Source organism: Nomascus leucogenys, chromosome 13 (genome assembly GCF_006542625.1).
Source record: "Nomascus leucogenys isolate Asia chromosome 13, Asia_NLE_v1, whole genome shotgun sequence".
NCBI classification, from domain to species: Eukaryota; Metazoa; Chordata; class Mammalia; order Primates; family Hylobatidae; genus Nomascus; species Nomascus leucogenys.
The window spans coordinates 65,593,215-65,610,193 of NC_044393.1; the positions used below are offsets into that span (position 1 = coordinate 65,593,215).

A 16,979-nucleotide genomic window follows, 5' to 3' on the forward strand; every position below is an offset into this window, starting at 1 on the left:
AACTTGCCTCCAAGCCTAAAGTTATCTGTGTGGGAATCAAAGAAAAACATTTTGCTTATATCATCTATTCATTTCCAATTTTGTACCTATGCTAACAATGTTCTTCTTCTCCTTTTATTTCTCACAAATCTGGAGCAGTTTCTTTAAGTCGGCTATTATAACCAGACTAAGATGTGTTTCTCTTTGGTGCCAGCTTCTTGTTGAGGCAGGTTAATGAAGAGTTTGTGGTTTTTCCTCTCATTAGGAATGCATTTTGGCATTGACAACGCTTCACTGATCATTATGATTCCATGTGCTGCTGTTGATTAGACTTTTCTACACGGACTTTCCCAGCGAGATTGCTTTCCCTTGGTTGAGTACTAGTTAAGCATTCACTTAAAGGCCTCCCTGGAAAGTCCTTTTCTTGCTGGAATGCAGGACAAGCTCCTTCTGTGTTCCTGTTGACTTTTTTCACAGTTAACGTTACTCATCACAGCTGAAGACTGAATAACAATAGATGGGAAGTGGTTTCCACATTTTTCCATAGAACGTAACCCCAACTGACTTGTATGATGGAAGAATTAAATGAATTTATGGCAGTCATTAGAGGTGGGCTAGGTACTATAGAACATATGAACCTGGCAGTCCTTTTCTAGTATATTGTGTTTGTTAATATTTGTTAATATAATTTGTTCAAATAATTTAGAAATGCAATCTGACAGAAATGAAATTAAGAAAACGCAACTTTTTGGCCAGTTGTAGTGGCTCACGCCTGTAATCCCAACACATTGGGAGACTAGGGCAAGAGGATTGCTTGAGGCCAGGAGTTTGAGACCAGACAGGGTAACAGAGTGAGACTCCCATCTCTACAAACACTTTTTAAAAATATTAGCAGGGTGTGGTGGGGCACACCTATAGTTTCAGCATTCTATCAGGAAAGTGAGGTGGATCACTTGGGCCCAAGAGGTCCAGGCTGCAGTGACCTGTGAATGCACCACTGCATTCCAGCTTGGGTGACAGAGGACACCCTGTCAGAAAGAAAAGAAAAAAAGGAAAGAAAGAAAGAAAGAAAGAAAGAAAGAAAGAAAGAAAGAAAGAAAGAAAGAAGAAAGAAACCCTAATTATTTGTTTATTCATAAATAAGCTTATTTTAAAACATTCCAAAGTTTTTTAACTTTTATTTTAGTTTCAAGAGTACATGTGCAAGTTTGTTAAATAGGTAAATTTGTGTCACAGGGATTCGTTGTACAGATTATCTCATCACCCAGCTACAAAGCCTACTCCCCAATAGTTATTTTTCTGCTCCTCTCCCTCCCCGACGCTCCACCCCTCAAGTGGGCCCCAGTGCCTGTTGTTTCCCTATTTGTTTCCATGAATTCTCATCATTTAGCTCCCACTAATGTGGTATTTGGGAAAACCCAACTTTTGAAAGATCTTTAGTCTGCTAATCATGAATAGCCAACATAATTACAGACATGCCAACGTTTGTGACACTGTGACACTTTCCCTGCCATTCTTAGTTAAAACTGATCTTTTGTTCCAAAAATTTTTGCTACCAACAATAGCCTGTCCTTTATAGTTCTTTTATACTTTCGTGTCTTCTCTCTAACTCTTTCAGCATTCCATCCATTTCCCTTTCTCCTCCCTCTTACTCCCAACCCACATTCCCCTCTTTATTTTAATTTTAACCTGTGCCCCTTCAAGTGTACTCCAGCTTTTTTTTTTTTTAATAATTTCAAGTGATACTTTGACTTTTGACTGCATATGGAAGCGTAAGTAACATGTCCTTTCATTTTTGGATAATGAGTTTCCTGATTAATTCCAGCTCAAGAGTAAAATGACTGATTACTATTTAATTCATTTTGTGCTTTTTTACAATAAAGTAAAGACAGAAGCCCCAAATTCAGGAACAGATAAAATACTTTAATCGCTATCACATTTTTTTTAAGTCTAGTCAATTAGAAAAGTCAAATCTTTCCTCACAGCCAAGCACATTTAAAAAAAATCTCTGATAATAAACTTGAAGTTTTAAATAATTCTACAATTATAAATATTTTGTGTATTTTGCAAATATGGCATAACCTGTTGACATAAAATTCCATTGTTCCAGAAAATATCGGTAATAAAATTATTGAAAAGTTAAAGATCTTCATTTCTTATTTCGAAGCGTTTGGGAGACATTTCAGAAACGGATGGGAAATGTTAAATTCTGCATGCCTGCTTAAGTTTCCATCCACACCGACTAGATGTAAACGAGTGTCACCAAAAGTACACCACAGGCACCCACACAGATTCCTTCCACAAGGGATCCACAAAGTTTAGATGTGAAATGTACCTAAAGGTTCCTAGCCGTCTTTCATCCCTCCCTCTGTGAAACAGAGAGACAGATGTGTCTTAAGGCAGAGATGGAACGTGGGCGAGGGGTGGGGGAGGTGGGAGGCGACGGCTTAGGACAGGGCAGGATTGTGGATTGTTTCTGCCGCCTTGGTTGCCCATACTGGGCATCTCTATAGGCGCGTCCGCTCCCTCCACCCCTGCTGAGATGATGCATTGCGAAAACATTCGCTCTCCCCGGGACGCCTCTCGGTGGTTCAGAGCAGGGAAAATGTTGCCTCAGGTTTAAAATAATCTGCCCAAGCACCCCAGCGCGGGAGAAACGTTCTCACTCGCTCTCTGCTCGCTGCGGGCGCTCCCCGCCCTCTGCTGCCAGAACCTTGGGGATGTGCCTAAACCCGGCGCAGCGCACGTCCGGACCAACCACGAACAGAACAAACCCTTGGCGGGCGGCCAGGAGGCTCCCTCCCAGCCACCGCCCCCCCGCCAGCGCCTTTTTTTTCCCCCATACAATACAAGATCTTCCTTCCTCAGTTCCCTTAAATCACAGCCCAGGGAAACCTCCTCAGAGCTTTCATCCAGCCACGGGCCAGCATGTCTGGGGGCAAATACGTAGACTCGGAGGTAGGCATCGGTGGGGGCGCGCCGGCCCGGGCGCGCGGGGAGTGTCCGCTTCTGCTATCTGCCTCTCCAAATATCCCGACTGCTGCCCTGGCCCCAGCCCTCTCTCCACTTCGGAGCACTCCTCTGGCGTTGGCACCGCTGAGGAATGGGCCTGGGCGGGGAAGTGAAGAGAAGCCAGGAATGTTTTATGTTTTCCTAGTGAGGAGGGGGCCCAGGGATCCCCTGAGCTAGGAGGACACGGAAAAGGGGATTGGGGTCCTGAGATTGGGTCTGTTGGGCCCAGGACGCGTTTACTGGATGGGTCTAGGATGCTCCCTTGTCGCGGGACCCCCGCGGTCCGGCCCTGCCTGCTGGGGGTTCGAAGAAGTGGAGTGCAGGGTGGAGGTGTCATTTACCCAAGTCCTGGGGACAGTCCCCGGGACTCCCCGCCAGGCGCCCAGACCGGCAGGTCCCGGAGGCGGCGCGCGGTGTGTTTGCACTTTCCAAAGTTCTTGAACCATCTCAAGAACTCCTTCTGCATCTTGGCGTCTGGCAGGGGTGTTCTGAGAGGGATGGGCCTCCCCTCCCCAAACTGCCACCATCACTTCCAACGCCCTCCACGCGCTGGAGCTCTGCCCGCGTGTGGAAACCTCGTCTTCCAACACGCAGCTGCCCTTCAGCCACCCGCCCGCAGCCTGGGAGTGCCCTGAGGGTGGGTCGGGGAAGCTGCGCAGGTGAGACTGAGTTCTAGGACGTTTAGGGGGTCTGGAGCCTGGCTCCGCCAGAAATGGGGACTTTCGGGATTGTGATCATCACGGCTGATTGAGGAGGGAGAGCCGTGGAAGGACAAGAGAGGGCCGAGGCAGGGTGGGGGGCGCGGGCAGGTGCGAGGGGCACGCGGCCAAGAAGCAGCGATAAAGGGAACATTCCGCGGGTCGGGCGGCTGCTGTTGGATCTTAGATAAAGCTGGAAGAGATTACCGGGGCAGGGGTAATAGGGGCCGGGGACCGGAACGCGAAACAGGTGAAGCGCTCGGGGCGAGAGCGGCACGGCTTAGAGAGTCCGGGAGAAGCCTGTGGCTGCCCCCTCGCCGCCGGGGTCCTGCGGGTCCTGCGGGTCCTGCGTGCTGAGCCGGGGCGTGCGCGGGCGGGGTCCTGCGGACTGCGCGGCGGGGCCTGCCCTGACCCCTGGCGGCGGGCGGGGGAGGCAGGCGCGCCCTGCGGAGTACGGAGGGGTGTGGTGTCCTCTGCGAGATCCTCTTAAAAAGCTGGCTGCGCGCAGGCGGTTTCTGTGCACCGAGCCGTAGCTGTCGGAGCGGTTAGTTCGATTTCGAGCTCGAGGTTTCCCCCGCCGCCAGGCTGACTTCTGATCGCTTGTTTTTCTTTTTGCATTTTTCCTCCCACCGCCGCTGCGGCTCTCCCCCTCCTGGCCGTCCGCCCTCCGCCCTCTGCAGGGACATCTCTACACCGTTCCCATCCGGGAACAGGGCAACATCTACAAGCCCAACAACAAGGCCATGGCAGACGAGCTGAGCGAGAAGCAAGTGTACGACGCGCACACCAAGGAGATCGACCTGGTCAACCGCGACCCTAAACACCTCAACGATGACGTGGTCAAGGTAAGCCAAGGCGACCAACAAACAGGGAAGGGCTGGGACAGCTCTCCTCTGGCAGTTAGCCCGTGCATCCTTCTTTAGCATTGCCGTGTACGCACACCCCACCCCGCCCCCTACACACACACACACACACACACACACACACACAGAGTTTTGTGGGTTTGATGTGTGGGAGCTCCCGCAGTCGGCAGAAACGTTATATCTCCCTTCCCCCATCTCCCCCCAATAGTTAGTTCAGCTGAAATTCAGCTAGAGTTTTGTAGAAGTTCCTACAACTACACTTTTATCCTAGCAAATGAACCTATTGACCTCAGCAACAGACTGCCCATACTCCTTGGGACGGTGAGATGGTTCCTATCCATTCCCAGGTTGAAAGTCTAGTGACCGGCCCCCACTGCACGTGGCATTAAGACAGTAAGATAATTGTGTCAGGTCTTGTGCTGAGGATGAGTCACAATACAAGATGGGCATGTTCCCCCAACTAAAACGATGAGAAGTGATTTTCTTAAAAACGCTACAGTGGGTGGAAATGCCTAGGACTAAAGACAAAATACGTACTTATTCATATACATATGAAAGTTACTTTAACTAGCCTAACAAGTCACTTGTGCACGACTAAGCAAATTTACAAAGCCAAAAACAATGTATGCCTCTTGGTTTCTTCTATCTATGGACACCTGCACTTAGATGCGGAAAGCTGCTTCTTTAGTAGCTACCTGGGTCTGCCTTCCCTGAGCTAATGGCACATTCAGGTTGGAGTTCCTTTTCATACTTTCAGGACGTGCTTGGTGAGATTAAATATAAATGGACTGGGTTATTGGCCAGACTTAGATCTGACTCAGTGGTCAGTTTTAAATTATCATTGTTATTCGATTTTGACCCTTTTAGCCAATCTAGTGGGAGGAATTTATTGCCTAAACACATCTGGATTGGGATATCATGGGCTAGAGCCATCCTTGGCAGAGGGTTTTCTCTGAGAAATGGAGGGCTAAGGAAAAATCCTGGCTCAGGGATTGCAGTGTGAAGATCTACTCCTATACAACCCCCAGCAATCAATGAGGTGGATGAGCAATTTCCACCCACCACGCCTGCTATCTATGGATGGGAGTAGCTGTAGTTCACAAACTATTTACATTCATGAATAATATATTTCAAAAGGGGAAACAGTTTAATCTGTAACTGGAAGAAAAAAAAAACTGTCAGAATTGACTCTCTTGGCTTCCTGGAGTAGGAAAAAGGAAAATTGGAGCATTTGCAGCTTTTTTTTGACTAGCTGGATTATGGAATATTTAAAAGCAACAGCAACAAAAGTACCTTATAAACTAGAAAATAGAATTGCTAAAAGAACTATTTACTAAAAACATTACCTTAAAGGGAGAGGATATTTGTGTTTTCCCCCACCCCCACCCTTCTCATGTAGCTTTGAACAAGAAGGAGAGTTGCCAGGAAAAGAGGCAGATTTCAGAGAGGGCTGGCTTCACTGGATCCTCCCTGTTGTTCCACTGCACTGTGGGTGAGATTCCCTGGAGCAAGCGAACCTCCCGGGATGAGTCAGAGAGGCCAACAGCGTGGATGTGGGTCTCCACACATAGCATGACTAAGTTGAGAAAGAAAGGCCCCACTGGGAAAAGAGACTTCAACACAGATGGAAAAAAACATAACAGGCTTGGAGGAAATAGCAGTTTACAAAACAGCGTTTCAAAGAGCAAGTATGGGGATCCTCAAATTAAAGAAATTAAAAGAAAAAGCTAGAGCAAGCTCCTGATAGCCTAAAGAAACGAAACCCTGACTACTTGCTCATAGAACTGTGAGCAAAACAAGACAGTCAAACCAAAAAATCCACCTAGGAAAGAATTTGGCAGTCTCACTCAGATGCCTGGCCTAGAGGGGACTTCAGAGAATGCCCTACAGAGAGACACCAAGACTACAAATGCAAATTCTGCCCAAAGAGTGCCTGGCTGATGAACAGGGGCCTATCTACATCTTATGGAGACTCCTATTTTATAAATACGTATCCTCAAGTCCAAGCACAAACAAAATAACAGAAACAGGGATGATTCTCTCCCAGTTTCCATGACAGTAAATAATAAATTTCCCTAAATTTTACTTTTGACAACATAGACTCTTTTTATTTTTTATTTTTATTTATTTATGTTTTTTTTTGAGATGGAGTCTCACTCTGTCACCCAGGCTGGAGTGCAGTGGCATGATCTCAGATCACTGCAACCTCTACATCCCAGGTTCAAGCAATTCTTCTGTCTCAGCCTCCTGAGTAGCTGGGACTACAGGTGCATGCCACCATGCCGGGTTAATATTTGTATTTTTAGTAGAGATGGGGTTTCACCATGTTGGCCAGGCTGGTCTTGAACTCCTGACCTCAAGTGATCCACTGGTCTTGGCCTCCCAAAGTGTTGGGATTACAGGTGTGAGCCACTATACCTGGCCAACAACATAGACTTCTTAAAAAAATCATGACAATAATTTTGGGTGCTTCTTAAAAGCACCCAAAGCTTTAGTGCTAATGCATGCTAGCTTAAAACTTCACATAATAAGAAAGAAACAGTGGCCAATGGAATCTACTGTTAAAGGTACCCAATCAAGTAAGGAAAAGTTGGTCCTAAAAGCAAGCAGCCCTGTAAAAGCTGCTCTGTCCAATATGGTAATCACTAGCCATTTGTGTTTCCATTTAAATTTCAAGTAATTAATATGAAGTAAAATTTAAAATTCAGTTCCTTAGTCACACTAGCCACATTGTGAGTGTCCAACAGGTAAAGCTAGTGGCACAGACATAGAACATTTCCATCAGCACAGAAATCTCTATTGGACAGTGCCAGATTAGGGTGTTCTCTGCATTGTAAAAGCATCCCTTTGCCAAGTTAAAGAAAATAACAACAAAACTCTAGAGAAGAAATGAAACCCCAGTTTCATTTCTGGAGAGGAAAGAAAACTCACGTGTGGCATGAATTTATATTTCAAGAAGGTGCAGCATTATCACCTATTTTACTAGTAATAATGACACACATTATAGTATACAATCCAGTTCCAATAAAATTAATTTCTCATTTTACTAAAAGCTTGCTGCTGCACATTATGAGACAATTTACCCAAATATAGACATTTACCCAAAAATATTAAGTAGCTTGTGAATACTTTTTAAAATTTCCTTTAATTAAAGTGGTCACAAACTCAAACCCTTCATTCTCCCTCTGAGATTTCTGTGTCTTTTTTGTTCACATTGTTAGTCACATGTTTATTATGTACTTATTTTGATTTTCTAGATAAATAAAATGGCTTCAAATCTATAGTTCTGATAAAATTAGCCATCCATTAATTTATTTATTAAACCCATGCAATATGCTAGATTAGATGCTTTGCTATGTAATTCCTACAATAAATCCTAGCAATCACAAAGAAGATTACAGTTAGTGAGACAACATGCACACAGGTAAAAAGTGTTTTAAAAAAAAACATACACACAACCAAAACAGTAAGTCACTGCTACATGGAAACTGATTGGTCCTTTTTCCTTTTTTTTTTTTTTTTTGCCTTGACTGCCAGGAAGCAATTTCAAATCTATAGCTGGATTTTAAGTTTCATTAATTCATGTTCCTTATTCTCTCCCACATATGGTTTTATATTTTCACTTCCCCCTTTTAACTGACATACTGTCTTATGTAGTCTCTACTGTAAGCCGTCTCATCATTTTGGAAACAGACCATATATAATATATATGGTAAGAAATCAGAAGTAAATACAGTAGTGTTGAATATTGCATAACAAAAAGGTTTTTAGATAGGGAATGGTATCAATATGAAGTGTTAGGGAGACCCAGCCATGGAAAGGATAGCAGGGTCAGAGAAGGAGGATGTATTGCAGATGGTTTAATGGAGAATGGTATGAAGGAGGTGCAGTTTGAATTGGGTCATGGAGGACAGATGATTGCAAATAGCTGGGGCAAAAGCACAGGAAGGCCTTCTAAATGAGCCAGGCATGGAGACAAGAATGTCTCCCACAGGGGAGTTTTAGTAGCTCAGTCAGACTGGGATTTGAGATTTCATGTGGCAGAGTGGTAGGTGATAAAGGTGAAAAGACTGATCATAGTAAAATGCAGAGTCTCTAAATCCAGCACTCATGATAAGTTTGGACATCATCATGTCAGCAGTGGGCAGCCATAAATGACTGCAAGCATCGGTGTGGTATAATGAAGGTGACATTTTTGTAAAATGACTCCGGTAAAGGTACAGAAGGTAATGAAAAGTAGCCAGTCTAGTTGAGCAGAAAAGAGTTCAGATGTAATTGCATCATGGTCAAGATGTGAAATGAAGACAATGCGAAGTGGCATTGGGGATCGAACCGTACATGCATAAAATGACAGAATTTTAGAATTGGAAGGGATCATCATGGTTACCAGGCTGGCCTCCAATTCCTCTTTTGTAATATTAATAGAAATTAAGGGCTAACAAGTTTAAAATGTTATCCATCTTTTTACATAGTTACTGCCCAAAATGAATATTTTGAAATGTATCATTAAGGAAGAATAGATAAGATTATGTGATTCACCACGGACTATTGTCATGAGAGGAAAAATGTGTTTAGATGATTCTGTTAGCACTGAGACAAATCAGGACATCTGAAGGAGGTCTTTGTTGAAAAACAGAAATATGCATTCATAACTTGCTTTTCTAAAATTGGAATGTAATGATTCTTAAATATGCACAGACACAAATTTTTCTTTAAGAGTCAAGAAAATGCACGCACATGATAATCAGATCAGTTTCGGTTTTAATACAATGGTTTAATGCCTCCGTGATCCCTTTCAACTAGAAAGCATTCTAGAGCAATTGGTGATTAATATCAGTATAACAGTCACTTATAAAATTATTATTTATTTGATATACATCTAATCAAAGCATAAGATTTAAAAGATCAGATTGTCTTGGCACCATGTCAATATCTTTTTCTGTTGGTATTAGTATTACTTTTGCTTGTATGTTTGTTCAGGAGATAGCTTCACAAGTTGGTGATTGATATTCTACCATGTATGAAGTCATGCATGGAATTCAGACTCCCCAGCTTGTAAAATTGCATTATGATCATCTTTAGTGGGAAATTGTTCTCAGAATACTGAGCAAAGGATGATACTAAAATGGCAGCTATTATTCATTCTTAAGCATATGAAATGCTTTCAAGTTCAACCCAAAATTATATACATTTTAAATGCTTACTAAAAGAGTCTTTTCCCTCCTCCATCTATTAACTGCAATCAAAAAACTTCGGTTTTAACTGAATACGATTTCATATTATTTATTAAAATTTAAGGCAAGGTGCACCAAGTACCCTTGAATTATGAAAAGCTTCATGATGTGGGATATTCTTTCAATTAACGGCAGGGTTGGCTACACTTTTAAGGGGTTGAAAGTAGGAACAGCTGCAATAGTGAGCAGCATCTGGAAAGTCCAGTAATTTGAAAAACCACCTGTTTATGTATCCGGCCCACTCAAGTCCATAAAATAACAGACACTTTCATATTCCAAATGAAACTGCTTTTTAGTTTGCCCTACTTTTAAACATAATTCTCTGTGATGGAATGACCAGAAACAGCTGGTCTCTAGGAGGACAGGGCTATGTGTGCTCACCTGTGGGGTTGAACCTTCCATGATCCCCCTGGCTGTGGGGAAAGTTGAGGTCTGCTGTCTTCATACAAAGATGGTTTATTCCAAGATACACACACTCTTCTTCCACACCCTGGAGACCTTGCATATTTATTATCTTCTTTACCATAATCTGAGGCTCTAGAGAAAAAGATTTGCAAACTATACTTGTTTTAAAACAACTTTCTAAAAAAGACACTCTCAGCCCCTAGAAATTGTGCCTAACACATAGATTCTCAGAGGCAACTTGTTGTAGTGAAAGAGGATTGTGCCAAGATTAGAAAACATATATTTGCAACTTTTGTAACTTTCTTCTCTAAAACTTGAATGTGCTGATTCTAAAGTAGAGACTGACACAAAATTCTTTTTCTTTAGCAGTCAGGAAAAGGCATGCATGAAGTAATCAGATCAGGTGTGATTTCAGCATAATGGCCTAATGCTTTCATGATCTCTTTCAACTAGAAAGCGTTCTAGTCCCACTGGCCACCAAGGAGGAAGAAGGGATCAAAAATATTAAGCCCATAGATTTATCTTCCTCAGTAGTCCATGAGATTTGAGCTTATACATAGGGAGCAAAATTGTTGTCTAAAAGCATTCAATAAATGCCCCAAAAAGGCCAGGCGCAGTGACTCACTCCTGTAATCCCAGCACTTTGGGAGGTCAAGATGGGTGGATCATGAGGTTAGGAGAGCAAGATCATCCTGGCCAACATGGTGAAACCCCATCCTCTATGCAAAATACAAAAATTAGCTCGGTGTGGTAGCACGTGTTTGTAATCCCAGCTACTCGGGAAGCTGAGGCAGGAGAATGGCTTGAACCTGGGAGGCCAAGATTGCAGTAAGCCAAGAGTGCACCACTGCACTCCAGCCTGGTGACAGAGCGAGACTCCGTCTCAAAAAATAAAATAAAATAAAATAAAATAAAATGAGCGCCCCAAAAATATTTTGGGCAAACTATTTAGTGTTTCTTTGCTTTATTTATTTATTTATTTTGAGACAAAATCTTGCTCTGTTATCCCGGCTGGAGTGCAATGGCACAATCATGGCTCACTGTAGCCTCAACCTCCTGGGCTCAAGCGACTCCTGAGTAACTGAGACCACAGGGATGTGCCACAATTCCCAGCTAATTGTTTTAGCCAGGATATAAATGCTGCCCACATAGAGTTTGTAGCTATCTCCTTGACTTTCTTTATGCAGATTCCTTCACAAACTTTTGATGGATTCCTTTACCAAATTCTACTGTCTGTTAAAATCTTCTATCTTTTTATCTTTGGTCCAAACAACATGTCATTTATAAATTTTCAAATTGTTTCTGGGCAAATAAACAAGGCAAAATAGGAATATGTATTTTTAGGCAATTTGCTTCTGTTTTGGTCTCATAAAAAATTGTAATTAAATTGTAGAAAATATTTCAATTCCTCTCTAATATCCTCTCCTCACATACTGGCTCTCAACTTCTAATCCTCCAATTGAAACATTGATTGGGAGGCCAAGGCAGGCGGATCACCTGAGGTCAGGAGTTTGAGACCAGCCTGGCCAACATGGTGAAACCCTGTCTCTACTAAAAATATGAAAGATTAGCTGGGCATGGTGGCATGCACCTGTAGTCCCAGCTACTTTGGTGGCTGAGGCACGAGAATCGCTTGAACCTGGGAGGCAGAAGTTACAGTGTGCCAAGATCGTGCCACTGCACTCCAGCCTGGGCAACAGAGTGAGACTCCATCATGAAAAAAATAAAAATAAAAATTGAAATTTGCAGCCTTTTTAAAACCCCATAACCTCCTTATAAACCCAAAAGCACTATCAAATTTGGCTAGGTGTCAAAAGAATCAGAGGAATGTTTACAAATACAGATGCCTGGGCCCACCTCAGATACATATATATATATATATATATATATATTTTTTTTTTTTTTTTTTTTTTTTTTTGAGACGGAGTCTGGCTCTGTCACCCAGGCTGGAGTGCAGTGGCGTGATCTCGGCTCACTGCAAGCTCTGCCTCCTGTGTTCACGCCATTCTCCTGCCTCAGCCTCCCAAGTAGCTGGGACTACAGGCGCCCGCCACCACGGCCAGCTAATTTTTTCTATTTTTTAGTAGAGACGGGGTGTCACCGTGTTAGCCAGGATGGTCTCAATCTCCTGACCTTGTGATCCACTCACCTCGGCCTCCCAAAGTGCTGGGATTACAGGCGTGAGCCACTGCGCCCAGCCCAGGTATATTAAATTAGAATATCTAGAGGTGGAGCCTAAGTGTCTGTATTTTTCAGAGTTTCAAATGATCATTTTTCAAATGATTACACTGTGAAGTCAGATTTAGAAATGATTGTGCCCAAGGTTGGCTTAAAGATATACACCCTGGTTGATTCTACCTGAAGAGAGCAAATAAGATACACAGCAAAGTTGTAGATGTTTTTCCTGCCAGTAGAATACTTGCGGGTTAGGCCATTTAAAACCCTGCCAGAGAGTTTTGAAACACCATGGAGGGCTCCCAAATCAACTCGCTCAATGGTTCTCCATCCCTTCAAGCTACTTGGGCTTAAAGCCAACTGCAAGCTTAGAGCCTTAGAGTGACCTAGGAATGGGGTGACCATATGTTCTAGGTTGTCTCATATAGACTAGCCAGCACTACTCAGCCCCAAGTAATAGCATCCAGGCATGCTCAGAAGTGTCCCATTTGGAAGAAAAAACAATATTGTCACAAATGAATTGGCAATGGCCTGTCTCTGATTCCTATACCTGGAATATACTGGAAGTCCCTACTCACACTATTTTCTAGCAGAATAGGCAAAATTTCTACATTCCAGGCATGTCAGGCCTTCCCCTGATTCCTTTCTCTAATGTCACCCTTTTATCACTGCCTTTTATCACAGCCATTAAACTGCACCCTAACTTAAAAGAGGACCCCTTATGTTCCAATCTACTCAACCCTCAGACCTTTCTTTCTCTGAAACACAGGGTTAATGAGACTGACATCCTTCCATCACATATTTTCTCAGCTACTCAGTAAAAGATGTAAATGTTTAAAATAGTTTAAACTATTTTTCAGTTAGTCCAGGAAACATAAAATGGCATGCTTGCACATAAACCATTGTTTAGGGTGGGGGAAGTGTTTTTAATTTTGCCTTAAAGGAAATCTGCATGATCCACAGGCTATGCAACTACCAAGGGAATTGGTTGGTAGAACAGAATTACACCTGCACAGAATACATATTTCCTGCCTTTCATGGGAACTATGTTGATGTTTCAGATATGAAATACATCTTGTTTTCTTTATTGAACCTCGAGAAGATGTCTCTTGTTGGTCATTATTTCATGGCAGGGGAAGTACATATTCCTAAAGACACAACCGAGTCTCCCTTTAACCATCATTAGTTGTGCTGGCCATTAAGAACCAGACGCTTTTACTTTCAAAGAGACTTAAGTTTTGATGTTGTACATATGTGCTTAATATTCTTTCTCATAGCAATTTAAAGGCGACATTTTAAAAAGCTGCATTCAGTGTATAAACTTCTCCTGATCCCAGCAAGGATGTTGCGATGATTTTATGTAAAAAGGTAAGTTGTGTCTAGATATGGCAGTGGGTCATCTCATGCATGGTGCAGATGTCAAACACAATTACATTTTCTTGTTTGCAATGACTAACAAAAAGAAGCTGAGCCCAAGCAGTGAGAAAGCAGGAGATTGAGAGGACAAGAAGCAAAGGAAAAAAAGTAACACGAGCACCCTTCTCCCTATCCTGCCACCTGCTCCATGCTGGACTGGGCTGTGATATCTCATATCCCAGCTCCACAACTCCCAACAACCCTTTCTGTGCATGGTGCTTCCATGTGTGATGACCCAATCAGGCTCAGGCATGGACTGAGTAGTTACATTGTAGCCCTTGTCCCCAAAGAGTTTAGGGCTTAGTGGGGAAACAGACATGTAAACAAACCTGAGTGAGGTCATGTAATCAAAGGACAGGCCACAGTCAACCACAAAGAAGAGAGTTCTCAGTGGTCTCCAAAGCTGAACATATGTTCACCAGGAACAGGGTCCCAGCAGAGGGAGCAGCAGGAGCAACCAGAGCCTTGAGGGGTCCTGGCCTGTTCTGGGCACCAGCAGTGAATCGATGTGGCCAGAGCCGGGGGTACTAGCAGAAGCCAGATCAGCAGGGCCCTCCTTGTCCAGCAAAGGCATTTGTCTCTTTGTAGGCCATAGCAACCCACAGAGGGCTTTTTAGGCCAGAAAGAAAGCCATTAAAAGGGGAGTCATGTCTCTTGTTGGTCATTATTTCATGGCAGGGGAACTACATATTCCTAAAGACACAACCATTTCCTCTTAATCGTCATTAGCTGGGCTGGCAATTAAAAAACCAAAAGTTTTTACTTTCAAGAAGACTTAAATAACTTTTGAGGGTGTACATATGTGCTTAATATTCTGTCTCACAGCAATTTAAAAGTGAAGTTTTGAAAAGCTGCATTCTGCACTTATCAGAACCGTATCTGATGAGATATCCCCTTTAAAGGGCTCTCGGTGCAATGGGGCAAACCAAGGGGGTATGTGCAAGTGGGAGTGAGACAGGAGATGGGGTGCTTCTTCCAGCACTTCCTATAGGCTGACTGGGTGACAAAGATCATTTTACTGACACCTCCAATGGCCCTATGAGATGGGTACTATTATTATTATCACCATCATATTCCTTTTGCAGATAAGGAAACTCAGGCTTAGCAGATTGCCAGAATAACACAGGCAGGAAGTGGTAGAGTTAGGGTTTGAACCCAGGTAGTGAAACTCCAAAGCCCGGATTCTTAACCACTGTCCTCCGGTGCCTCTCTGTAAGAAGTCATGATCCCAGAAGCCACTGGTGTGGCCACAGTATGGAAAGAGATGACAGTGTCCTCACACTGGGTGAGCAGCTTATGGCGATTCCAGACATGATCTCTGTTGGGAGTGACAGGTCTGAGTTTCTAGGATCAGACCCTAGATCTTGGCAGGTGGTTTGAGGAAGGAGAAGGACCAATGTAAAACCCCAGGCTTCAAGGAATGTGGATGCTGGGCAGGAAGGATTAAGCCCCAAAGACAAGAAATGGGGTACAAAGGGCAGGTGTGGCCAGAGAAGAACTAGAGTAGAACGTCCAGTGACTAGAAATAAAACCAGGCACGTTGTGGTGGTGGCTAAGGTTGAATCGCTTAAGTCTTTAAAGTGCCCCTGATCCCCCAAGTTGGCCAGAGCTCCTGGGGTGGGGCTGATCCTGTCTGGATATACGGGGAGGGGTAAGCCCGAGGAAAAAAAGCAGGTCCTGACAGGTACGTTGCACTAAACAGCTCCTTTTAAGGTTCTCAATTTGCCTGCTCAATTTCTACAGACATTTGTGGGACCACACCAATACATTGTAAAAGCAGGAAACAATTGAGAAAAACCTGAGTTTCACGTTGGTAGGAGAAATGCCTATGGAATATGGCAAATCATTTCTCTGAGACTTCCTCCCTAGTAATTACATATTTGTTCTCAAAAACAAATGCCAGAAGGAAGAAACAGATTTAATAGTGCATTTTACAAGGCACCATTAATCTCTAAGAAGAACAATTAAAATGTCTCAGCAATCGTGGTTCACTGTATATGTTTTCTATCTTCTTAGAAGTAATATATGGCTGGAAATGGGCATACCAAAATATGTCAAGGAAGTGGAATTGCGTTCATTAGATTTCACCACTAATTATTTTGGTTAGCTTCACAGATCTCTCTTCCTTGCTTGTTCTTGAGAGTGAGGTTTTTTAGTAGGAAGAGAAATTGTCTAAAACAGTTAATAACCACAAATTCACCAAACTATTTTGGGTAAGTCCCTCTATTTCTCTAGGTCTAAAGCTAGGAATAGGAGTCATATATGTACTCATATAATGTACTGTCCCAGAAAGGGCATTGTATTAGTCTGTTTTCACGCTGCTGATAAAGACATATCCAGGATTGGGTGATGTATTTAAAAAAAGAGGTTTAATGGACTCACAGTTTCACGTGCCTGGGGAGGCTTCACAGTCATGGATGAAGGTGAAAGGCACATCTTACATGGTGGCAGATAAGAGAGAATTGAGAGCCAAGCAAAAGGGGAAACCCCTTATAAAAGCATCAGATTTCGTGGGACTTACCACTACCACAAGAACAGTATGGGGGAAACCGCCATCATGATTCAATTATCTCCCACAAAATGGGAAAATTATGGGAACTGCAATTCAAGATGAGATTTGGGTGGGGACACAGCCAAACCATATCAGGCGTTCAACCAATATTTGGGAAGCACCAGCCCTGCACCAGGCACGGAGCATGTCATGAGTCCTGCCGCACCACAGCCTGCCTGACAGACCTCAGTCATCCGCTGGAGCTTGCCTCTGACATCTGGGCCTCCTCAGAATCAGCCATCTCTTCTCCTTGCCCCCACCATCCTTTGTTTTTACCTCTGCTGTGGCATTCATCAAAGCCTTCCAACCATTCTGCATCACTGTCCTTCAGTGTCCTCTCTCCTCTCCCTTCCTTCTCGCCCCACTTTGTGCCTGTGTCCTTCAAGCAGAGCAATGGCACCTTCACCTCTGTGGCTGCCCAGTGCCCCATGCAGAGTCAGACATCAGAAAATAGATGCTGAATTCAGTTGACACTCTGAAGTTCTTTTTAAAGGAAGTTAATGTGTGCTTTGAATGAAAAGACACTGGGATTACATTATTGAGTGTCTTTCTTCCTTTGCCACTTTTGCCCCTATTGGCCATATTTGAAAACCTTGTTGGAAAAAAAAATTCAAGAACTTAATAAATAAATTCAAAAACATTTAGT

General features: G+C 43.3%; 1 protein-coding gene across 1 annotated transcript in view; it reads left to right on the top strand.

The window, feature by feature from the left end:
* The first annotated feature begins 2,633 nt into the window (after nt 1-2,633).
* The window catches only part of CAV1 (caveolin 1), a 36,182-nt gene continuing 21,836 nt past the window's right edge, over nt 2,634-16,979 (top strand). The window contains exons 1-2 of the mRNA XM_004090205.3: nt 2,634-2,937; nt 4,370-4,534. Of these exons, the coding sequence (XP_004090253.2) occupies nt 2,908-2,937; nt 4,370-4,534 (195 nt within the window). The 5' untranslated portion in view covers nt 2,634-2,907. The remainder of the gene's footprint in view (nt 2,938-4,369; nt 4,535-16,979) is intronic.